The sequence below is a fragment of the Scyliorhinus torazame genome, chromosome 17, assembly GCF_047496885.1.
Source record: "Scyliorhinus torazame isolate Kashiwa2021f chromosome 17, sScyTor2.1, whole genome shotgun sequence".
Lineage (NCBI taxonomy): Eukaryota > Metazoa > Chordata > Chondrichthyes > Carcharhiniformes > Scyliorhinidae > Scyliorhinus > Scyliorhinus torazame.
Genome location: NC_092723.1, coordinates 85,492,785 through 85,519,430, shown reverse-complemented (window position 1 = coordinate 85,519,430; position 26,646 = coordinate 85,492,785). Strand labels below are relative to the sequence as shown.

At 49.2% G+C, this 26,646-nt stretch overlaps 1 protein-coding gene across 1 annotated transcript in view; it reads left to right on the top strand.

The window, feature by feature from the left end:
- Positions 1-26,646, top strand: part of LOC140393986 (myosin-binding protein H-like) — a 230,014-nt gene that overhangs the window by 86,481 nt on the left and 116,887 nt on the right. Inside the window, exon 9 of the mRNA XM_072480709.1 lies at positions 715-901. Within this exon, the coding sequence (XP_072336810.1) occupies positions 715-901 (187 nt within the window). The remainder of the gene's footprint in view (positions 1-714; positions 902-26,646) is intronic.

Here is a 26,646-nt window from a genome sequence, read left to right as displayed (position 1 = left end):
CTCACTCCCTAACTCACTCACCCACTCCCTCCCTCATCCACCCACTCTCTCATTTACCCACTCACTCACTCACCAACTCCCTCACTCACCCACTCCCTCCCTCACTCACCCACCCACCCACTGCCTCACTCACCCACCCACTGCCTCACTCACTCTCTCATTCACTTTCTCACCCATTTCCTCCTTCCCTCCTTCCTTCGTCACAATATTTATTAAATTTGACATTGTGTGGTCTTTGTTAGGATGTAATCCCTTTCCACATCACCCAGTTCATTCTTCCACTCACCATGAGTTCGACAGTAATCCTACCCCAACAATTGTCATTTGCTGTGTGCCATTTTTCACAATGGCCATTCGGGTTTTAACTTCTTTCTGATTTATTTAAATGTTAATTTCCAATCTTTATCTTTCGGCGACTGTCCTCTGCTGCAATGCCTTAATCAGAAAGTCAATTGATGAAGTATAGAACCGGAGTGAATCTGTGCACACTTTTATATTGATGTCCAGATGTACACGCCAAAAACATATTTCTCTTCACCCAAAACAGTGTTAGATTGTTTTATTTATAAGGAGCTCAAGTGAATCCAAAGTAAATGCCCACCACTTGCATCCAATTGAACACCATTAATATGCAATGAACCTATTGCACTACAACTGGGTATAATACGTACCCCTTAATACTTCACATTACAAACATTCTTTATTATCTTGCAGCCCAAAATCAGTTGGCTGAAGAACCAGATGTTGCTTGAACAAGACCCCAAGTTCCGAATTCTGACAAACGAGGGGATCTGTACACTGGAGATCCGTAAGCCTAGCCCCTACGATGGAGGAGTCTACACCTGCAAAGCTGTCAATGCACTCGGAGAAGCAATAGCAGACTGCAGGCTTGATGTAAAAGGTAAGTGAGAATGAATTGGCAGATTGTAACCTCAGCGTGTCCCAAATCTTTCAAACGATTAAGGTGCACCACAAGATCCTACTGATGGCCAGATGATCAGTTCTAGTGACGTTGATTGAATGTTAACTATCGGCTGGGACACAGGGAGAACTTCCCTGCTCATCTTCCAAACAGTGTCCTGGGACGTGTTCTAACCAAGTTCAGGAGGGGTTGAATGGCTCCCCACCACTCCCTCTCCTTCTTTCACCACAACAGATATGTTTTGTTTAAAAACATTTATCCTTAACAATTCAGTGAGTACTGAACTGTTTAAACACTGTGATCATAAAATAACCAATCTGGTAGGTTTTCTTGAGTTTAACAAGGAGGGAAATTTATTGTATTCAAACGATCTGTGTAAAACAACAAAATACTTATACACACTCGCACACAGATTAAAGGGTAGAAGAGGAGAGATTGGCCAAAGTCTGTAAGAAATAAAAGAAGTTCACAGTTCATCGCTTAGAGGCTCTAATGGCTTCAGACTGGATTTGATGGCCTTGATGCTTCTGATTTTAAGATGCAGATGTTCAATTTGGTTGTTCTCTAAGCAACATAGCTGTGGAATTCTGTTCTTGCTTTAAAATCATTGCCTATGCAGAATCGAGACAAGTCAAGTTAGTAGACGGGGTCTAAAACTTTGTTAGTTGGGTCGACTTAAATGAGGTACATAGGGAAGAGGTGTTGGCAATTCTGGACAGGCTGAAAATAGATAAGTCCCCGGGGCCTGATGGGATTTATCCTAGGATTCTCTGGGAGGCCAGGGAAGAGATTGCTGGACCTTTGGCTTTGATTTTTATGTCATCATTGGCTACAGGAATAGTGCCAGAGGACTGGAGGATAGCAAATGTGGTCCCTTTGTTCAAAAAGGGGAGCAGTGACAACCCCGGCAACTATAGACCGGTGAGCCTCACGTCTGTAGTGGGTAAAGTCTTGGAGGGGATTATAAGAGACAAGATTTATAATCATCTAGATAGGAATAATATGATCAGGGATAGTCAGCATGGCTTCGTGAAGGGTAGGTCATGCCTCACAAACCTTATCGAGTTCTTTGAGAAGGTGACTGAACAGGTAGACGAGGGGAGAGCAGTTGATGTGGTGTATATGGATTTCAGTAAAGCGTTTGATAAGGTTCCCCACGGTAGGCTATTGCAGAAAATACGGAGGCTGGGGATTGAGGGTGATTTAGAGATGTGGATCAGAAAATGGCTAGCTGAAAGAAGACAGAGGGTGGTGAAGACAAATGGGAAATGTTCAGAATGGAGTTCAGTTACAAGTGGCGTACCACAAGGATCTGTTCTGGGGCCGTTGCTGTTTGTCATTTTTATCAATGACCTAGAGGAAGGCGCAGAAGGGTGGGTGAGTAAATTTGCAGACAACACTAAAGTCGGTGGTGTTGTCGACAGTGTGGAAGGATGTAGCAGGTTACAGAGGAATATAGATAAGCTGCAGAACTGGGCTGAGAGGTGGCAAATGGAGTTTAATGTCGAGAAGTGTGAGGTGATTCACTTTGGAAGGAATAACAGGAATGCGGAATATTTGGCTAATGGGAAAGTTCTTGGAAGTGTGGATGAGCAGAGGGATCTAGGTGTCCATGTACATAGATCCCTGAAAGTTGCCACCCAGGTTGATAGGGTTGTGAAGAAGGCCTATGGAGTGTTGGCCTTTATTGGTAGAGGGATTGAGTTCCGGAGTCAGGAGGTCATGTTGCAGCTGTACAAAACTCTGGTATGGCCGCATTTGGAGTATTGCGTACAGTTCTGGTCACCGCATTATAGGAAGGACGTGGAGACTTTGGAGCGGGTGCAGAGGAGATTTACCAGGATGTTGCCTGGTATGGAGGGAAAATCTTATGAGGAAAGGCTGATGGACTTGAGGTTGTTTTCATTGGAGAGAAGAAGGTTAAGAGGAGACTTAATAGAGGCATACAAAATGATCAGGGGGTTAGATAGGGTGGACAGTGAGAGCCTTCTCCCGCAGATGGAAATGGCTGGCACGAGGGGACATAGCTTTAAACTGAGGGGTAATAGATATAGGACAGGGGTCAGAGGTAGGTTCTTTACGCAAAGAGTGGTGAGGCCGTGGAATGCCCTACCGGCAACAGTAGTGAACTCGCCAACATTGAGGGCATTTAAAAGTTTATTGGATAAGCATATGGATGATAATGGCATAGTGTAGGTTAGATGGCTTTTGTTTCGGTGCAACATCGTGGGCCGAAGGGCCTGTACTGCGCTGTATCGTTCTATGTTCTATGTTCTATGACACAAAGGACTTGGGTTGGTCATGTGATCTCACTCCATCTATTTTGCGTGTGTTCACTGTTCCGACACCCTTGGGGGACAAGGACTGTTCTCAATACGATTCCCACCTTTCACCACAGAGTGCGAGCAGCCCCAGTAATTGAGCGCAGGGTTCCCCTGAGAAGGGGGAACCTTTCCGTATCAAAACTCTGACCTGGGTGCAGGTCAGCAGAGGGTGGCCCTTCAAATCTGGCAAATCTGGCCCTTCAAAATCACAAAATCTTTGTGATTTTGTGTAGAGCATAATAAAGTCTGACTGGATCGACTGGGCTTGTACTCACTGGTGTTTAGAAGAATGAGAAACAGATAAAATCCTGATGGGACTGGACAGGCTAGATGCAGGATGAATGTTCCCAATGTTGGGACATCCAGAAATAGGGGTCACAGCCTAAGAATAAGGGGTAAGCCATTCAGGACTGAAATGAGGAAGAACTTCTCTCAGAGAGCAGTAAACTTGTGGAATTCTCTATCACAGAAAGCTGTTGGGACCAGTTTGCTGAATGTATTCAAGAAGGGTCTGGATGCGGCCCTTGCCAGTAGGTTCAAATCACTTCAGTCTGTTCAAAAAGGTCTGTTTTTAGAAGTCCAAATTCATGTTTCCAGCTGAAAGGCTAAAAATCAATACTTGACATAAGTACATCTTCGAACCACGGAAAGGTTATGATGGAGAAGGAGCCTTCCATCAGAGCAATGATGACCTTCCTGTAATGTGGTGACCATAACACAGAACTCCAGCTGTGGCTTAACCAGCGTTTCATACAGTTCCAGCGTTACATCCTGCTTTTGTGCTCAATAACTCGCCGAATAAAGGAAAGCATTCCATAGGCTTTCTTCATCATATTGTCGACCTGCCCTGCCCTTCAGAGAGGACTTTATATCCCTGGGACCATTTCTGGGGAAACTGGGACTTGTACAAGCAGGATGGTCTACACCTGAACCAGACTGTTTGCGAGGGACTAACATTATTTGGGGTGGGTTTGCGAGTGCTTTTGGGAGGAGTTTAAACTAATTCGGCAGGGGGAGAGACACAGACTGTTAGCAGAATAGAGACATAGCATAACACAGTAAAGCAATCGAGTCAGAGGGAATACAGCTGTAATGCATTTCAAGGGAGTAAGACCAGGGTGAATGGCCTCTACTTTAATGCCAGGAGTATTACAGGTGAAACAGATGAATTAAGGTGAGGATTGACACGTGGAATTGTGATATTGTAACCATCACGGAGACATGGCTGAAGGAGAGGCAGACTTGCAGCTCAACATCTCAGGATATTGAATCTTCAGGCGAGACAAAGGAGGGGGTAAAAGAGGAAGAGGCGTTGCATTATTAGTTAAGGAGTCAGTTACTGCAGTAAGGAGAGATGATATCTTGGAGGGGCATCAAATAAAGCTTTGTGGGTAGAGCTTAGGAATAAAAAAAGGGTAGCCACCTTCTGGTTGCCACCAGAGGAGGTTCACCAGGATGTTAAGTGTTTATTATAAACATTGTGCTCCTGCCTCCACCTGATGTGCATCATCAGCAGTGTGATGTTCGCCAGACTGTGCTCCAGAAGCCTGTCCACTGACATGTCCCACCGAGGTGTGTGTATCTGCGCTGGTGGAGGGTGGGGATGACAGCTGTGCCCCGGCCATAATGGTTGCATCTTCGGAACTCTCCTCTGGGGTTTTCCCCTCGGACTCAGGAGAGGGGCCGTCGGGATGGGCTGCGCCGTCGGCTGGAGGACCTGCGGGAGAATGGATATGTGGTCAGTGGGAGATTTGGGTCAGTCAGTAAGACAATAACAACTCAATTTTGACAGGTCCTCCAGGTGGAGCCCGATGGTTCCTCACCTCTGCGGCATCCACGAATCTCCGTGTGGCTGACCGATCTGTCTTCAGCCACCCCAGTCACCTCCAGGGTACACTCCTCGAAGGAGGTGAGGATTCCTAAGTCCGGCACCCCTCTGCCAGTCTGGGTGGGAGAGCTTTTCCTGAGGAGACACAGAGAGGGCATTGGTAGCCACATGCGTGGTTCAAGGTAGTGGGGGAGGGGGTGGATGTGAAGCAGGGGTTGGGGAGGAGTTGAAGGTGGAGGGGGTAGAGGAAGAGCTGGGGGCCGCATGGGGAGTTGGGGGTGGATTGTGCCGGGGGAGGGGAGAATTCATTGGTGATGCATTTTGGAAGATCTAATTCGAGAGCGGACTATACGGTCAATGGAAGAGTCCTGGGGAAAATTTATGTACAGAGAGATCTGGGAGTTCAGGTCCATTGTACCCTGAAGGTGGCAATGTAGGTCGATAGAGTGGTGAAGAAGGCTTACAACATGCTTGCCTTCATCGGACGGGGTATTGAGTACAAGAGTCGGCAGGTCATGTTACAGTTGTATAGGACTTTGGTTAGGCCACATTTGGAATACTGCGTGCAGTTCTGGTCGCCACGTTACCAGAAGGATGTGGATGCTTTAGAGAGGGTGCAGAGGAGGTTCACCAGGATGTTGCCTGATATGGAGGGTGCTAGCTATGAAGAAAGGTTGAGTAGATTAGGATTGTTTTAGTTGGAAAGACAGAGGTTGAGGGGGGACCTGATTGAGGTCTACAAAATTCTGAGAGGTATGGACATGGTGGATAGCAACAAGCTTTTTCCAAGAGTGGGGGTGTCAATTACAAGGGGTCACGATTTCAAGGTGAGAGGGGGAAAGTTTAAAGGAGATGTGCGTGGAAAGTTTTTTACGCAGAGGGTGGTGGGTGCCTGGAACGCTTTGCCAGCGGAGGTGGTAGAGGCGGGCACGATAGCATAATTTAAGATGCATCTAGACAGATATATGAATGAGCGGGGAACAGAGGGAAGTAGATCCTTGGAAAATAGGCGACAGGTTTAGATAAAGGATGTGGATCGGTGCAGGCTGGGAGGGCCGAAGGGCCTGTTCCTGTGCTGTAACTTTCTTTGTTCTTATTCTACTCAGTCGCTGCCTGGTATAGGTCATTGACCTTCTTACGGCATTGAAGGCCAGTCCGCCTGACCACACTCCCCGAGCTGACAGCTGCTGTCACCTCATCCCAGGCAGCACTGGCTGCCTTGTGGCTGACCGTCCGGGACCCTTTGGGGGAACAGAACATCCCTCCTGGCCTCCACAACGTCGAGCAGCTTCCCCAGGTCAGCATCCCCGTATCTTGGGCTGGTCTCCTTGGCGCCATCACCGCGAGCTGGGTGGGGTTGGCTGAGCAAATGCAGCTTATGTGCTGCACAACCTTGTTAGTGGGGGGCTGGCGAGCGCAGTCCCGCCGAATCAGCTGGCGAGCCTTCATTGCGATGAGAAGCTCGTGAGGCTTCATTAAGTGGACCAATTAATTTTGCCTGCATCGCTAGGCCAAGCGCCGGGAAGCTCGCGGCACTTCCCACTCAATACCGCACTGAGAAGCTTTTCTGGAGAATCGTGCCCAATGTTTCAAATCTCTATGACTCTTCTACAGAACTGGAAGGAGGCATTGCTGCGTCTGGTGCTGGGGCCAGGCCTCTGTGGTTTCAGAAATACAGCATTCTAAACCTTTCTGGGGGAAGCACGGAGGAGAGAGAGAGAGAGCGAGACCTTGGGCGGGATTCTCCGCAATCGGCGCGATGTCCGCCGACCGGCGCCAAAAACGGCGCGAATCAGTCCGGCATCGCGCTGCCCGAACGGTGCGGAATTCTCCGCATCTTGGGGGGCCGAGCCCTCACCTTTGGTGCCCCACCAGCTGGCGCGGAAATTACTTTGCCATGCGACGCATGCGCGGGAGCGTTAGCGGCCGCTCACGGCATCCCCGCGCATGCACAGTGGAGGGGGTCTCTTCCGCCTCCGCCATAGTGAAGATCATGGCGAAGGCGGAAGGAAAAGAGTGCCCACACGGCACAGGCCCGCCCGCGGATCGGTGGACCCCGATCGCGGGCCAGGCCACCGTGGGGTCACCCCCCGGGGCGAGGTCGCGCCCCCCCCAGGACCCCGGAGCCCGCCCGCGCCTCCTTGTCCCGCCGTTCGAAAGGTGGTTCAATCCACGCCGGCTGGCCTGGGTTGACAGCGGCGGGACTTCAGCCCATCGCGGACCAGAGAATCGCCGGGGGATTTCCGCCGATCGGCGCAGCGCGATTCCCGCCCCCGCCGAATCTCCGGTGGCGGAGAATTCGGGACACGGCGGGGGCGGGATTCACGCCGGCCCCCGGCAATTCTCCGACCAGGTGGGGGGTCGGAGAATCGCGCCCCTGGTTCCTGTGCTTTCAGACTAAAACTCATTGGGACACTGAAAACATTCCATTGGGACAGTATCCGATCACCTCCTGCTACCAATTGGCCACCAGCCAATCAACCAAATCGAGTCTCAGCCCATCTCTCTCTCTCTCGCTCCTGTTCGGACAACAGAGACATGCAGAGTGTTCTCTCCTGTAACTTCTGAATTCCACTTTCTCACTGCTGCTTGACTTAAAGGCACATGTCCATTAATCATCCATGGATCAAAAATGATAACGGCAAAATAAAAGAAAGGGAAAATAAGGGAATAAACAGGAAGGGACCTTACAGCAGAGACAATGATGGTGATATCTGTTTGTGCAGGGCAAGGTTAGAATACTTCATGAGGTCACTGTTTCAGTGTTTACTGAGGAAGAGAATGGTGATATAATACTGGTAAAAGCAGAAATAGTAGAGGTAATTGATGGGGTTAAAATTGATGGACAGGAAAGTTTGGCATTGCAGAGAGTAGATAAGTCACCTGATCCAGATGGTTTGCACCCAGGTTGCGAAACAAAGTGGAAGTGGAGATAGTGGCAGGATTTATCATAACCTTTCTTAGATATGGGGGAGCTGCAAAATGATCACAAGGCAGCTTACGTGACACCCTTATTCAAGAATAAGTGTTGACCAAGATGGGACACCACAGGCCCGAGTGGCAGGTGCACCAGCTCCTCTGGGGAAGTGGAGCAGGATCGATGTGTAAGGACCCGAAAGATGGTGAGCTATGCCTGGGCAGGGTAAAGCCAGAGAAAACTCTGTGGAAATCCAAAACAGTCAGAATCAGAATCAGAATTTTTTTTTAAAAATAATTTTTATTAAAGGTTTTCATAAAATATCAGAAACAAAATGAAAAAGAAACCCAACAGGGTTCAGTACAAAACACAGTCCAGAAAAACAACCCTCCATACCCCCTTCCCCCCCCGTACATAAATAATAAATTAACATTAACCCCCCGACTCAATACAACAAGTATATACACCCCCTCAGACCCTCCAGTGTAAATAACAAAAACAAAAAAAAATAAAGTGACCCCCCTGAGAGCACCCTGTCCTGTACTGTGTGTGGCAGTAGCCGCGGGAATTCCACCATCTGCCGTCTGGCGAACGCCCTTACCTGTAAGTACCTGAAGGTGTCCCCGGGGGAGTGCCCGTACTTCTCCTCCAGCTCACCCAGGCTTGCGAACTTCCCGTCCACAAACAGGTCCCCCAACTTTCGTATCCCTGCCCTGTGCCACGCCGCAAACCCTCCACCTGTTCTTCCTGGGGCGAACCGGTGGTTCCCCCGTAATGGGTCCCCGCCGAGGCCCCCACTTCCCCCCGTGCCGCCTCCACTGCCCCCAAATTTTGAGGGCAGCCACCACCACCGGGCTCGTGGTATACCTCCTTGGAGGGAGCGGCAGCGGCGCCGTTGCCAGCGCCCCCAGACTCGTACCGACACAAGACGCCATCTCCAGCCTCTTCCATGAAGCCCCCTCCACCTCCATCATCCACTTGCGCACCATCGCCGCATTGGCGGCCCAGTAGTACCCACAGAGGTTGGGCAGCGCCAGCCCCCCCCGATCTCTACTCCGCTCCCTTCTCACCCTCGGAGTCCCTCGCGCCCACACAAACCCCATTATACTCCTGTTAACCCGCCTGAAAAAAGCCTTCGGGATAAACACGGGGAGGCACTGGAACAGGAACAAAAACCTTGGGAGCACCGTCATTTTGATTGACTGCACCCTACCCGCCAAAGACAGCGGCAACGTGTCCCACCTCTTGAACTCCTCCTCCATTTGCTCCACCAGCCTTGTAAAATTAAGCCTATGCAGGGCCCCCCAGCTCCTGGCCACCTGGACCCCCAAATATCTGAAGCTCCTCTCTGCCTTTTTTCGTGGGATCTCGCCAATCCCCCTCTCCTGGTCCCCTGGATGAACTACAAACAGCTCGCTCTTCCCCATGTTGAGCTTGTACCCCGAAAAGTCCCCGAATTCCCTAAGAATCCTCATTACCTCCGGCATTCCCCCCACCGGGTCCACCACACATAACAGCATGTCGTCCGCATAAAGCGACACCCTATGCTCCTCCCCACCGCGCACCAACCCCCTCCAGTTCCTTGACTCCCTCAGTGCCATAGCCAGGGGTTCAATCGCCAGTGCGAAGAGCAGGGGGGACAGGGGACACCCCTGTCTCGTCCCTCGGTGCAACCGAAAGTACTCGGACCTCCTCCTGTTTGTTGCCATCGGGACCTCATACAACAGCCTAACCCACCTGACAAACCCCTCCCCAAACCCAAACCTCTTCAGCACCTCCCACAGGTACCCCCACTCTACCCTATCGAAGGCTTTCTTAGCGTCCATCACCACCACTATCTCCGCCTCCCCCTCCCTCGCCGGCATCATGATAACGTTCAGAAGCCTCCGCACATTCGCTTTCAACTGTCTCCCCTTCACAAACCCCGTCTGGTCTTCATGGGTGATCTGCGGCACACAATCCTCAATCCTCGTGGCTAAGACCTTCGCCAGCACCTTGGCATCTACATTTAGCAAGGAAATCGGCCTGTAAGACCCACACTGCAGGGGATCCTTGTCCCGCTTCAGGATCAAGGAGATCAGTGCCCGGGACATCGTCGGGGGCAAAGCCCCACCCCTCCCTTGCCTCATTGAAGGTCCTAACTAACAGCGGGCCCAACAGGTCCATATATTTTTTCTAGAATTCGACCGGGAAACCGTCCGGCCCCGGTGCCTTCCCCACCTGCATGCTTCCTATCCCTTTGATCAGCTCCTCCAGCCCAATCGGGGCCCCCAATCCCACCACCAGTCCCTCTTCCACCTTTGGAAACTTCAATTGGTCCAGGAAGCGGCCCATCCCTCCCTCCTCCTGTGGGGGCTCGGATCGGTACAATTCCTCGTAGAAAGCCCTGAAGACCCCATTGATGCCAGCTCCACTCTGCACCACACTCCCTCCCCTGTCCTTAACTCCCCCGATCTCCCTAGCTGCGTCCCGCTTCCGAAGCTGATGCGCCAGCATCCGGCTTGCCTTTTCCCCATACATCGCCCCTTGGACCTTCCTCCACTGCACCTCCACCTTCCTGGTGGTCACCAGGTCGAATTCGGCCTGGAGGCTACGCCTCTTCCTCAATAATCCTTCCTCGGGCTCCTCCGCATACCTCCTGTCTACCCTCACCATCTCCCCCACCAGCCTCTCCCTCTCCCCCCGCTCCCTCCGCAAGGAGTGGGCTCTCCCCTCACCACCGCCTTCTGTGCCTCCCATACCATCCCCACTCGGACCTCCCTGTTGTCGTTGGTCTCCAGGTACCTCTCTATACTTTATCGGACCCGCTCGCTCACCTCCTCGTCTGCCAACAGCCCCACCTCCAAGCGCCACAGCGGGCGCTGGTCCCTCTCCTCCCCCATCTCCAAGTCCACCCAATGCGGGGCGTGGTCCGAAATGGCTATTGCCGAATACTCAGTATCCTCTACTCTCGCTATCAGCGCCCTACTCAAGATGAAAAAGTCGATTCGGGAATAAGCCATATGGACATGTGAGAAGAATGAAAATTCCCTAGCCCCCGGCCTTGCAAATCTCCAAGGGTCCACCCCTCCCATCTGGTCCATAAACCCCCTCGGCACTCTAGCCGCCGCCGGCTTCCTACCCGTCCTCGAACTGGAGCGATCCAGTGCCGGATCCAACACCGTGTTAAAGTCTCCCCCCGTTATCAGGCCCCCCACTTCCAAGTCTGGGATCCGACCCAACATACGCCGCATAAAACCCGCACCGTCCCAGTTCGGGGTATACACATTGACAAGCACCACCCTCTCTCCCTGCAACTTACCACTTACCATTATGTACCTACCGCCATTATCTGCCACAATGCTCGACGCCTCGAATAACACCTTCTTTCCCACCAAGATTGCCACCCCTCGATTTTTGGCATCCAGCCCCAAGTGAAACACCTGACCTACTCACCCTTTCCTCAATCGTATCTGGTCTGCCACCAGTCTCCTGAAGCATAACCACATCCGCCTTGAGCCCCTTCAGGTGCGCGAACACGGGGGCCCGCTTAACCGGCCCATTCAGTCCCGTTACATTCCAGGTTATCAGCCGGATCAGGGGGCTACCCGCTCACTAGCCCCTCCTCGGCCAGCCATGCGCCCGCACCCCACACCCGGCCCGTTCCCCACAGCGGCATACTCCCGTCTCGACCCCCCCCCCCTGACCATAGCAGCAGCAACTCGATTCCCCCCCTCCCCCCCATCGACTCCTCCCATTGTGTGGCACACCCTCCTCTCCCGTCCCCATCCATAGGCTCTCCCCCACCCCCTTCTGTTCTAAGCGCGGGAAACAACCCTCGCTTCCACGCCCCGGCCCCGCCCCCTCCAGTCTTCAGCGCGGGAAAAAGCCCACGCTTTCCACCTACCAGGCCCTCTGACACCTCTGACACAGTTCCTTTTACAGGCCAGGTCCCCTCACCCATGACCCGGGCCTCCCCCACCCCATGGGGCCCCATCTCACCTCCAAGAGCCCCCCCGACCAACCCAACTAAAACAGTGCCCAACCCGCCCAGCCAACCTCACCGACCCAAAAGAGAAAAAACACAAAGAAAAAGAAACCCGGAGCAATACAAAGGCCCCCCACCTCGAAACAAAAATAAACATAGCCTATCAACCGCAGTCCCCAATCGCCCGTCCCGACCCTCAATCTGTGTCCAACTTCTCGGCCTGAACAAAGGCCCACGCCTCCTCCGGAGACTCAAAATAATGGTGCCGGTCCTTGTAGGTAACCCACAGTCGCGCCGGCTGCAACATGCCAAACTTCACCCCCTTCCTGTGCAGCACCACCTTCGCTCGATTGTACCCGGCCCTCCTCTTCGCCACCTCCACACTCCAGTCCTGGTATATCCGAACCTCCGCGTTCTCCCACCTGCTGCTCCTCTCCTTCTTGGCCCACCTGAGCACACACTCCCGATCGACGAACCGATGGAACCGCACCAGCACCGCCCGCGGAGGCTCGTTAGCCTTGGGCCTCCTCGCCAACACTCTATGGGCCCCTTCCAGCTCCAGGGGCCCCTGGAAGGACCCCGCTCCCATCAGCGAGTTCAACATGGTGACCACATAGGCCCCCACATCCGGCCCCTCCAGCCCCTCCGGGAGGCCCAGAATCCGCAGATTCTTCCGCCTCGACCGATTCTCCATCTCCTCGAACCGCTCCTGCCATTTCTTGTGGAGCGCCTCGTGCGCCTCCACCTTTACCGCCAGGCCTAAGATCTCGACCTCATTGTCAGTGATCTTTTGTCGAGCCTCACGGATTGCCACTCCCTGGGACGTCTGTGTCTCCAGCAGCTTATCAATAGACGCCTTCATCGGCTCCAGCAGGTCTGTTTTAATCTCTCTGAAGCAGCGCTGGATACCCTCCTGCTGCTCCTCTGCCCACTGTATCCCCGCTGCCTGGTCTCCGCCCGCCGCCATTTTGTCCTTCTTCCCTCACACCTTCTTCTGGTCCACCACCACCTTTTTTGTCGCCCCGCTCCTCGTTGAAGCCATATACTGACGGGGAGCAGTTGTAGACTTCTTCCCAGAAAAGAGCCCAAAAGGCCGTTTTTGCGGGAGCCACCGAATGTGCGACTTAGCTCCGCATAGCCGCAACCGGATGTCCATCAGAATCAGAATTACACAGTGCACAAGAGGCCTTTCAGTCCATCGAGTCTGCACTGGCACGTGAAAAACACCTGTCTACCTAATTCCATTTGCCAGCACTTGGCCCATGACCTTGAATGTTATAACATGCCAGGTGCTCATCCAGGTACTTTTTAAAGGATGTGAGGTATCCCACCTCTACCACCCTCCCAGGCAGTGCAATCCAGACAGTCACCACTCTGAGTAAAAAAGCTTTTCCTCAAATCCCCTCTCAACCTCCTGCCCCTCACTTTGAACTTGTGTCCCTCGTAACTGACCCTTCAACTAAGGGGAACAGCTGCTCCTCATCCACCCTGTCCATGCCCCTCATAATCCTATACACCTTGATCAGATCACTCCTCAGTCTTCTCTGCTTGAACAAAAACAACCCAAGCCTATGCAACCTCTCTTTATAACTTCAATCTTCAATCCCAGGCAACATTGTGGTGAATCTTCTCTGCACCCCCTCCAGTGCAATCACATCTTTCCTATAAAGTGGTGACCAGAATTGCACACAGTACTCCAGCTGTGGGCTCACCAAAGTTCTATACAGCTCCAACATGACTTCTCTGCTTTTGTAAACTATGCCTCGATTGATAATCATTTTTCATCAATCTATTAAGCTGCCCTTCTGCCTTCAGAGATCTATGGTCAAACACGCCAAGGTCTCTTTCTCTCTTGGAACTTCCCAGCGTCATGCCATTCATTGAATATTTCTTTGTCAAATGACCTCTCCCAAAATGTATCACCTCACACTTTTTCAGGGTTAAATTCCATTGTCACTTATCTGCCCATTTGACCATCCTGTCTACATCTTCCTGTAACCAAAGTCACTGAACCTCAGTTAATCACCCGGACAATTTTTGTGTCACCGTAAACCTACTGATCCTGCCCCCCACAGGGTGTTTCGAGAATTCTTAATAATAGGGGAAGCTGTGCTACGCCACTGGGCACTGGCTTCCAGTCCTGTAAATCGGTCACCTGAACTTTGTATAGGGGCGAAAGACTAATCGAACCGTCTACTAGTTTCCCTCAGGATAGCTGGTACTCATACACACGCAGCTTTACTCGGTAAAGTGAATGATTCAAAGTCTTGGGGCTGAACACATCTCAACCTATTCTCAAACTTTAAATGGATAAGAAGCCTGGCTCACTGGTTTGGAGCCAGTGTGGAATGCAAGTGCCTAGTGGGCCACGTTTTGTAGCAGAACTGACACTGCGGGATGAACCGAATACTAGGTAAGTTCGCAGCCAATGCTCATCAGACCTCACAAAAGGTGTTGGTTGATACAGACAGCAGGAAGGTGGCCATGGAAGTCCGAATCCACTAAGCAGTGTGTAACAACTCATCCGCGATATCAACTAGCCCTGAAATGGATGGAGCCGGAGGGCCAGGCCCATACCCAGCAGTCACCGGCAATGGGATGCACTGCCTGGAAGTGCGCTGGAGACAGGTTCAAGCAAGTGCATTAGATGATTAGAGAATTACAGAATTGTTACAGTGCAGGAGGAGGCCATTTGGCCCATCATGTCTGTACTGACTCTCCAAACAGGCATCATGTCTCAGTGCCATTCCCCCGCCTTTCCCCTGTACCCCTGCACATTGTTTCTACACAAATAATCATCAAATACACACTTTAACACCACAATGAATCTGTCTCCACCACACTTCCAGGCAGCGCATTCCAGACTCCAACCACTCGCTGCGTGAAAAACATTATCTCACATCACATTTGCTTCTCTATAAATAACTTTAAATCTGTGGCCCTCTCGTTCCCGATCCCTTTATGAGCGGGAACAGTTTCTCCCGTTCCAATTTGGCAGCCCCCTCCTGATTTTAAACATCTCTATCAAATTTCCTCTGAGATGCCTTCTCCCCAAGGAGAACAGTCCTAACCTCTCCAATCTATCCTCATCACTGAAGTTTCCCAACCCTGGAACCGTTCCTGTAGCCCTCTTCTGCACTCTCTCCAATGCATCCATACCCTTCGATAGTGTGGCTCTCCAATGCATCCATACCCTTCCTATAGTGTGACTCTCCAATGCATCCATACCCTTCCTATAGTGTGGCTCTCCAATGCATCCACACCCTTCTTATAGTGTGACTCTCCAATGCATCCACACCCTTCCTATAGTGTGGCTCTCCAATGCATCCACACCCTTCCGATAGTGTGGCTCTCTAATACCCCCACACCCTTCCTATAGTGTGGCTTTCCAATATATCCACACCTTTCCTATAGTGTGGCTCACCAATACATCCACACACTTCCTATAGTGTGGCTCTCCAATGCATCTACACACTTCCTATAGTGTGGCTCACCAACGCATCTACATCCTTCCTATAGTGTGGATCACCAACGCATCTACACACTTCCTATATTGTGGCTCTCCAACGCATCTACACACTTCCTATAGTGTGGCTCTCTAACGCATCTACACCCTTCCTATAGTGTGGCTCACCAACGCATCTACATCCTTCCTACAGTGTGGCTCACCAACGCATGTACACACTTCCTATATTGTGGCTCTCCCACGCATCTACAACCTTCCTATAGTGTGGTTCTCCAAAACATCTACACACTTCCTATATTGTGGCTCTCTAATAAGCCTACACCCTTCCTATAGTGTGTCTCTCCAATACGTCTACACCCTTCCTATAGTGTGGCTCTCCAATACATCCACACACTTTCTATAGTGTGGCTCTCCAACGCATCTACACCCTTCCTATAGTGTGGCTCTCCAATACATCTACACCCATCCTATAGTGTGGCTCTCCAATATATCCACACACTTCCTATAGTGTGGCTCTCAAATACATCCACACACTTCCTATAGTGTGGCTCTCCAATACATCTACACACTTCCTATAGTGTGGCTCTCCAACGCATCTACACCCTTCCTATAGTGTGGCTCTCCATCGCATCTACACCCTTCCTATAGTGTGGCTTTCTAATACATCTACACACTTCCTATAGTGTGGCTCTCTAACACATCTACACACTTCCTATAGTGTGGCTCTCTAACACATCTACACCCTTCCTATAGTGTGGCTTTCTAATACATCTACACACTTCCTATAGTGTGGCTCTCTAACGCATCTACACCCTTCCTATAGTGTGGCTCTCCAACGCATCTACACCCTTCCTATAGTGTGGCTTTCTAATACATCTACACACTTCCTATAGTGTGGCTCTCTAACACATCTACACACTTCCTATAGTGTGGCTCTCTAACACATCTACACCCTTCCGAAAGTGTGGCTTTCTAATACATCCACACACTTCCTATAGTGTGGCTCTCCAATACATCTACACACTTCCTATAGTGTGGCTCTCCAACGGATCTACACCCTTCCTATAGTGTGGCTCTCCAACGCATCTACACCCTTCCTATAGTGTGGCTCTCCAATATATCCACACCCTTCCTATAGTGTGGCTTTCTAACACATCTACACACTTCCTATAGTGTGGCTCTCTAACACATCTACACCCTTCCTATAGTGTGGCTTTCTAATACATCTACACACTTCCTATAGTGTGGCTTTCTAACACATCTACACACTTCCTATAGTGTGGCTCTCTAACACATCTACACCCTTCCTATAGTGTGGCTTTCTAATACATCTACACACTTCCTATAGTGTGGCTCTCTAACGCATCTACACCCTTCCTATAGTGTGGCTCTCCAACGCATCCACACACTTCCTATAGTGTGGCTCTCTAACGCATCTACACCCTTCCTATAGTGTGGCTTTCTAATACATCCACACACATCCTATAGTGTGGCTCTCTAACGCATCTACACCCTTCCTATAGTGTGGCATTCTAATACATCCACACACTTCCTATAGTGTGGCTCTCTAACGCATCTACACACTTCCTATATTGTGGCTCTCCCACGCATCTACAACCTTCCTATAGTGTGGTTCTCCAAAACATCTACACACTTCCTATATTATGGCTCTCCAATACATCCACACACTTTCTATAGTGTGGCGCTCCAACGCATCTACACCCTTCCTATAGTGTGGCTCTCCAATACATCCACACACTTCCTATAGTGTGGCTCTCCAATACATCTACACCCTTCCTGTAGTGTGGCTCTCCAACGCATCTACACCCATCCTATAGTGTGGCTCTCTAATACATCCACACACTTCCTATAGTGTGGCTCTCCATTACATCTACACACTTCCTATAGTGTGGCTCTCTAACGCATCTACACCCTTCCTATAGTGTGGCTCTCCAACGCATCTACACCCTTCCTATAGTGTGGCTTTCTAATACATCCACACACATCCTATAGTGTGGCTCTCTAACGCATCTACACCCTTCCTATAGTGTGGCTTTCTAATACATCCACACACTTCCTATAGTGTGGCTCTCTAACGCATCTACACCCTTCCTATAGTGTGGCTCTCTAACGCATCTACACACTTCCTATAGTGTGGCTCTCCAACGCGTCGACACACTTCCTATAGTGTGGCTTTCTAATACATCCACACACTTCCTATAGTGTGGCTCACCAACGCATCTACACCCTTCCTATAGTGTGGCTCACCAACGCATCTACACACTTCCTATAGTGTGGCTCTCCAACGCATCTACAGCCTTCCTATAGTGTGGCTCTCCAATATATCCACACACTTCCTATAGTGTGGCTCACCAACGCATCTACAGCCTTCCTATAGTGTGGATCTCCAATATATCCACACACTTCCTATAGTGTGGCTCTCTAACGCATCCACACACTTCCTATAGTGTGGCTCTCTAACGCAACTACACACTTCCTATAGTGTGGCTCTCGAACGCATCTACACACTTCCTATAGAGTGGCTCTCCAACGCTTCTACACACTTCCTATAGTGTGGCTCTCCAACGCATCTACAGCCTTCCTATAGTGTGGCTCTCCAATATATCCACACACTTCCTATAGTGTGGCTCTCTAACGCATCCACACACTTCCTATAGTGTGGCTCTCCAACGCATCTACACCCTTCCTATAGTGTGGCTCTCCAATATATCCACACACTTCCTATAGTGTGGCTCTGAATACATCTACACCCTTCCTGTAGTGTGGCTCTCCAACGCATCTACATCCATCCTATAGTGTGGCTCTCTAATACATCCACACACTTCCTATAGTGTGGCTCTCCAATACATCTACACCCTTCCTATAATGTGGCTCTCCAACGCATCTACACACTTCCTATAGTGTGGCTCTCCAACACATCTACACCCTTCCTATAGTGTGGCTCTCCAACGCATCGACAGCCTTCCTATAGTGTGGCTTTCTAACACATCTACACACTTCCTATAGTGTGGCTCACCAACGCATCTACACCCTTCCTATAGTGTGGCTCTCTAACGCATCTACACACTTCCTATAGTGTGGCTCTCAAACGCGTCTACACACTTCCTATAGTGTGGCTCTCTAACGCATCTACACACTTCCTATAGTGTGGCTCTCCAACGCATCTACAGCCTTCCTATAGTGTGGCTCTCCAATATATCCACACACTTCCTATAGTGTGGCTCTCTAACGCATCTACACACTTCCTATAGTGTGGCTCTCCAACGCATCTACACCCTTCCTATAGTGTGGCTCTCTAACGCATCTACACACTTCCTATAGTGTGGCTCTCCAACGCATCTACACCCTTCCTATAGTGTGGCTCTCTAACACATCTACACCCTTCCTATAGTGTGGCTTTCTAACACATCTACACACTTCCTATAGTGTGGCTCTTTAACACATCTACACCCTTCCTATAGTGTGGCTTTCTAATACATCTACACACTTCCTATAGTGTGGCTCTCTAACGCATCTACACCCTTCCTATAGTGTGGCTCTCCAACGCATCTACACCCTTCCTGTAGTGTGGCTTTCTAATACATCTACACACTTCCTATAGTGTGGCTCTCTAACACATCTACACACTTCCTATAGTGTGGCTCTCTAACACATCTACACCCTTCCTATAGTGTGGCTCTCTAATACATCCACACACTTCCTATAGTGTGGCTCTCCAATACATCTACACACTTCCTATAGTGTGGCTCTCCAACGGATCTACACCCTTCCTATAGTGTGGCTCTCCAACGCATCTACACCCTTCCTATAGTGTGGCTCTCCAATATATCCACACCCTTCCAATAGTGTGGCTTTCTAACACATCTACACACTTCCTATAGTGTGGCTCTCTAACACATCTACACCCTTCCTATAGTGTGGCTTTCTAATACATCTACACACTTCCTATAGTGTGGCTTTCTAACACATCTACACACTTCCTATAGTGTGGCTCTCTAACACATCTACACACTTCCTATAGTGTGGCTTTCTAATACATCTACACACTTCCTATAGTGTGGCTCTCTAACGCATCTACACCCTTCCTATAGTGTGGCTCTCCAACGCATCCACACACTTCCTATAGTGTGGCTCTCTAACGCATCTACACCCTTCCTATAGTGTGGCTTTCTAATACATCCACACACATCCTATAGTGTGGCTCTCTAACGCATCTACCCCCTTCCTATAGTGTGGCTTTCTAATACATCCACACACTTCCTATAGTGTGGCTCTCTAACGCATCTACACCCTTCCTATAGTGTGGCTCTCTAACGCATCTACACACTTCCTATAGTGTGGCTCTCCAACGCGTCTACACACTTCCTATAGTGTGACTCTCCAATGCATCCATACCCTTCCTATAGTGTGGCTCTCCAATGCATCCACACCCTTCTTATAGTGTGACTCTCCAATGCATCCACACCCTTCCTATAGTGTGGCTCTCCAATGCATCCACACCCTTCCGATAGTGTGGCTCTCTAATACCCCCACACCCTTCCTATAGTGTGGCTTTCCAATATATCCACACCTTTCCTATAGTGTGGCTCACCAATACATCCACACACTTCCTATAGTGTGGCTCTCCAATGCATCTACACACTTCCTATAGTGTGGCTCACCAACGCATCTACATCCTTCCTATAGTGTGGCTCACCAACGCATGTACACACTTCCTATATTGTGGCTCTCCCACGCATCTACAACCTTCCTATAGTGTGGTTCTCCAATACGTCTACACACTTCCTATAGTGTGGCTCTCCAATACATCCACACACTTTCTATAGTGTGGCTCTCCAACGCATCTACACCCTTCCTATAGTGTGGCTCTCCAATACATCCACACACTTCCTATAGTGTGGCTCTCCAATACATCTACACCCTTCCTGTAGTGTGGCACTCCAACGCATCTACACCCATCCTATAGTGTGGCTCTCCAACGCATCTACACCCTTCCTATAGTGTGGCTTTCTAATACATCTGCACACTTCCTATAGTGTGGCTCTCTAACGCATCTACACCCTTCCTATAGTGTGGCTCTCCAACGCATCTACACCCTTCCTATAGTGTGGCTTTCTAATACATCTACACACTTCCTATAGTGTGGCTCTCTAACACATCTACACACTTCCTATAGTGTGGCTCTCTAACACATCTACACCCTTCCGAAACTGTGGCTCTCTAATACATCCACACACTTCCTATAGTGTGGCTCTCCAATACATCTACACACTTCCAATAGTGTGGCTCTCCAACGGATCTACACCCTTCCTATAGTGTGGCTCTCCAACGCATCTACACCCTTCCTATAGTGTGGCTCTCCAATATATCCACACCCTTCCTATAGTGTGGCTTTCTAACACATCTACACACTTCCTATAGTGTGGCTCTCTAACACATCTACACCCTTCCTATAGTGTGGCTTTCTAACACATCTACACACTTCCTATAGTGTGGCTCTCTAACACATCTACACCCTTCCTATAGTGTGGCTTTCTAATACATCTACACACTTCCTAGAGTGTGGCTTTCTAACACATCTACACACTTCCTATAGTGTGGCTCTCTAACACATCTACACCCTTCCTATAGTGTGGCTTTCTAACACATCTACACACTTCCTATAGTGTGGCTCTCTAACACATCTACACACTTCCTATAGTGTGGCTCTCTAATACATCTACACACTTCCTATAGTGTGGCTCTCCAACGCATCCACACACTTCCTATAGTGTGGCTCTCTAACGCATCTACACCCTTCCTATAGTGTGGCTTTCTAATACATCCACACACATCCTATAGTGTGGCTCTCTAACGCATCTACACCCTTCCTATAGTGTGGCTTTCTAATACATCCACACACTTCCTATAGTGTGGCACTCTAACGCATCCACACACTTCCTATAGTGTGGCTCTCTAACGCATCTACACCCTTCCTATATTGTGGCTTTCTAATACATCCACACACTTCCTATAGTGTGGCTCTCTAACGCATCTACACACTTCCTATATTGTGGCTCTCCCACGCATCTACAACCTTCCTATAGTGTGGTTCTCCAAAACATCTACACACTTCCTATATTGTGGCTCTCTAATAAGCCTACACCCTTCCTATAGTGTGTCTCTCCAATACGTCTACACCCTTCCTATAGTGTGGCTCTCCAATACATCCACACACTTTCTATAGTGTGGCTCTCCAACGCATCTACAGCCTTCCTATAGTGTGGCTCTCCAATATATCCACACACTTCCTATAGTGTGGCTCACCAACGCATCTACAGCCTTCCTATAGTGTGGATCTCCAATATATCCACACACTTCCTATAGTGTGGCTCTCTAACGCAACTACACACTTCCTATAGTGTGGCTCTCGAACGCATCTACACACTTCCTATAGAGTGGCTCTCCAACGCATCTACACACTTCCTATAGTGTGGCTCTCCAACGCATCTACAGCCTTCCTATAGTGTGGCTCTCCAATATATCCACACACTTCCTATAGTGTGGCTCTCTAACGCATCCACACACTTCCTATAGTGTGGCTCTCCAACGCATCTACACCCTTCCTATAGTGTGGCTCTCCAATATATCCACACACTTCCTATAGTGTGGCTCTGAATACATCTACACCCTTCCTGTAGTGTGGCTCTCCAACGCATCTACATCCATCCTATAGTGTGGCTCTCTAATACATCCACACACTTCCTATAGTGTGGCTCTCCAATACATCTACACCCTTCCTATAATGTGGCTCTCCAACGCATCTACACACTTCCTATAGTGTGGCTCTCCAACGCATCTACACCCTTCCTATAGTGTGGCTCTCCAACGCATCTACACACTTCCTATAGTGTGGCTCTCCAACGCATCTACAGCCTTCCTATAGTGTGGCTTTCTAACACATCTACACACTTCCTATAGTGTGGCTCTCCAACACATCTACACCCTTCCTATAGTGTGGCTCTCCAACGCATCTACACACTTCCTATAGTGTGGCTCTCCAACGCATCTACAGCCTTCCTATAGTGTGGCTTTCTAACACATCTACACACTTCCTATAGTGTGGCTCACCAACGCATCTACACCCTTCCTATAGTGTGGCTCTCTAACGTATCTACACACTTCCTATAGTGTGGCTCTCCAACGCGTCTACACACTTCCTATAGTGTGGCTCTCTAACGCATCTACACACTTCCTATAGTGTGGCTCTCCAACACATCTACAGCCTTCCTATAGTTTGGCTCTCCAATATATCCACACACTTCCTATAGTGTGGCTCTCTAACGCATCTACACACTTCCTGTAGTGTGGCTCTCCAACGCATCTACACCCTTCCTATAGTGTGGCTTTCTAACACATCTACACACTTCCTATAGTGTGGCTCTCTAACACATCTACACCCTTCCTATAGTGTGGCTTTCTAATACATCTACACACTTCCTATAGTGTGGCTCTCTAACGCATCTACACCCTTCCTATAGTGTGGCTCTCCAACGCATCTACACCCTTCCTATAGTGTGGCTTTCTAATACATCTACACACTTCCTATAGTGTGGCTCTCTAACACATCTACACACGTCCTATATTGTGGCTCTCTAACACATCTACACCCTTCCTATAGTGTGGCTCTCTAATACATCCACACACTTCCTATAGTGTGGCTCTCCAATACATCTACACACTTCCTATAGTGTGGCTCTCCAACGGATCTACACCCTTCCTATAGTGTGGCTCTCCAACGCATCTACACCCTTCCTATAGTGTGGCTCTCCAATATATCCACACCCTTCCTATAGTGTGGCTTTCTAACACATCTACACACTTCCTATAGTGTGGCTCTCTAACACATCTACACCCTTCCTATAGTGTGGCTTTCTAATACATCTACACACTTCCTATAGTGTGGCTTTCTAACACATCTACACACTTCCTATAGTGTGGCTCTCTAACACATCTACACCCTTCCTATAGTGTGGCTTTCTAATACATCTACACACTTCCTATAGTGTGGCTCTCTAACGCATCTACACCCTTCCTATAGTGTGGCTCTCCAACGCATCCACACACTTCCTATAGTGTGGCTTTCTAATACATCCACACACTTCCTATAGTGTGGCTCTCTAACGCATCTACACCCTTCCTATAGTGTGGCTCTCTAACGCATCTACACACTTCCTATAGTGTGGCTCTCCAACGCGTCTACACACTTCCTATAGTGTGACTCTCCAATGCATCCATACCCTTCCTATAGTGTGGCTCTCCAATGCATCCACACCCTTCTTATAGTGTGACTCTCCAATGCATCCACACCCTTCCTATAGTGTGGCTCTCCAATGCATCCACACCCTTCCGATAGTGTGGCTCTCTAATACCCCCACACCCTTCCTATAGTGTGGCTTTCCAATATATCCACACCTTTCCTATAGTGTGGCTCACCAATACATCCACACACTTCCTATAGTGTGGCTCTCCAATGCATCTACACACTTCCTATAGTGTGGCTCACCAACGCATCTACATCCTTCCTATAGTGTGGCTCACCAACGCATGTACACACTTCCTATATTGTGGCTCTCCCACGCATCTACAACCTTCCTATAGTGTGGTTCTCCAATACGTCTACACACTTCCTATAGTGTGGCTCTCCAATACATCCACACACTTTCTATAGTGTGGCTCTCCAACGCATCTACACCCTTCCTATAGTGTGGCTCTCCAATACATCCACACACTTCCTATAGTGTGGCTCTCCAATACATCTACACCCTTCCTGTAGTGTGGCACTCCAACGCATCTACACCCATCCTATAGTGTGGCTCTCCAACGCATCTACACCCTTCCTATAGTGTGGCTTTCTAATACATCTACACACTTCCTATAGTGTGGCTCTCTAACGCATCTACACCCTTCCTATAGTGTGGCTCTCCAACGCATCTACACCCTTCCTATAGTGTGGCTTTCTAATACATCTACACACTTCCTATAGTGTGGCTCTCTAACACATCTACACACTTCCTATAGTGTGGCTCTCTAACACATCTACACCCTTCCGAAACTGTGGCTCTCTAATACATCCACACACTTCCTATAGTGTGGCTCTCCAATACATCTACACACTTCCAATAGTGTGGCTCTCCAACGGATCTACACCCTTCCTATAGTGTGGCTCTCCAACGCATCTACACCCTTCCTATAGTGTGGCTCTCCAATATATCCACACCCTTCCTATAGTGTGGCTTTCTAACACATCTACACACTTCCTATAGTGTGGCTCTCTAACACATCTACACCCTTCCTATAGTGTGGCTTTCTAACACATCTACACACTTCCTATAGTGTGGCTCTCTAACACATCTACACCCTTCCTATAGTGTGGCTTTCTAATACATCTACACACTTCCTAGAGTGTGGCTTTCTAACACATCTACACACTTCCTATAGTGTGGCTCTCTAACACATCTACACCCTTCCTATAGTGTGGCTTTCTAACACATCTACACACTTCCTATAGTGTGGCTCTCTAACACATCTACACACTTCCTATAGTGTGGCTCTCTAATACATCTACACACTTCCTATAGTGTGGCTCTCCAACGCATCCACACACTTCCTATAGTGTGGCTCTCTAACGCATCTACACCCTTCCTATAGTGTGGCTTTCTAATACATCCACACACATCCTATAGTGTGGCTCTCTAACGCATCTACACCCTTCCTATAGTGTGGCTTTCTAATACATCCACACACTTCCTATAGTGTGGCACTCTAACGCATCCACACACTTCCTATAGTGTGGCTCTCTAACGCATCTACACCCTTCCTATATTGTGGCTTTCTAATACATCCACACACTTCCTATAGTGTGGCTCTCTAACGCATCTACACACTTCCTATATTGTGGCTCTCCCACGCATCTACAACCTTCCTATAGTGTGGTTCTCCAAAACATCTACACACTTCCTATATTGTGGCTCTCTAATAAGCCTACACCCTTCCTATAGTGTGTCTCTCCAATACGTCTACACCCTTCCTATAGTGTGGCTCTCCAATACATCCACACACTTTCTATAGTGTGGCTCTCCAACGCATCTACAGCCTTCCTATAGTGTGGCTCTCCAATATATCCACACACTTCCTATAGTGTGGCTCACCAACGCATCTACAGCCTTCCTATAGTGTGGATCTCCAATATATCCACACACTTCCTATAGTGTGGCTCTCTAACGCAACTACACACTTCCTATAGTGTGGCTCTCGAACGCATCTACACACTTCCTATAGAGTGGCTCTCCAACGCATCTACACACTTCCTATAGTGTGGCTCTCCAACGCATCTACAGCCTTCCTATAGTGTGGCTCTCCAATATATCCACACACTTCCTATAGTGTGGCTCTCTAACGCATCCACACACTTCCTATAGTGTGGCTCTCCAACGCATCTACACCCTTCCTATAGTGTGGCTCTCCAATATATCCACACACTTCCTATAGTGTGGCTCTGAATACATCTACACCCTTCCTGTAGTGTGGCTCTCCAACGCATCTACATCCATCCTATAGTGTGGCTCTCTAATACATCCACACACTTCCTATAGTGTGGCTCTCCAATACATCTACACCCTTCCTATAATGTGGCTCTCCAACGCATCTACACACTTCCTATAGTGTGGCTCTCCAACGCATCTACACCCTTCCTATAGTGTGGCTCTCCAACGCATCTACACACTTCCTATAGTGTGGCTCTCCAACGCATCTACAGCCTTCCTATAGTGTGGCTTTCTAACACATCTACACACTTCCTATAGTGTGGCTCTCCAACACATCTACACCCTTCCTATAGTGTGGCTCTCCAACGCATCTACACACTTCCTATAGTGTGGCTCTCCAACGCATCTACAGCCTTCCTATAGTGTGGCTTTCTAACACATCTACACACTTCCTATAGTGTGGCTCACCAACGCATCTACACCCTTCCTATAGTGTGGCTCTCTAACGCATCTACACACTTCCTATAGTGTGGCTCTCCAACGCGTCTACACACTTCCTATAGTGTGGCTCTCTAACGCATCTACACACTTCCTATAGTGTGGCTCTCCAACACATCTACAGCCTTCCTATAGTTTGGCTCTCCAATATATCCACACACTTCCTATAGTGTGGCT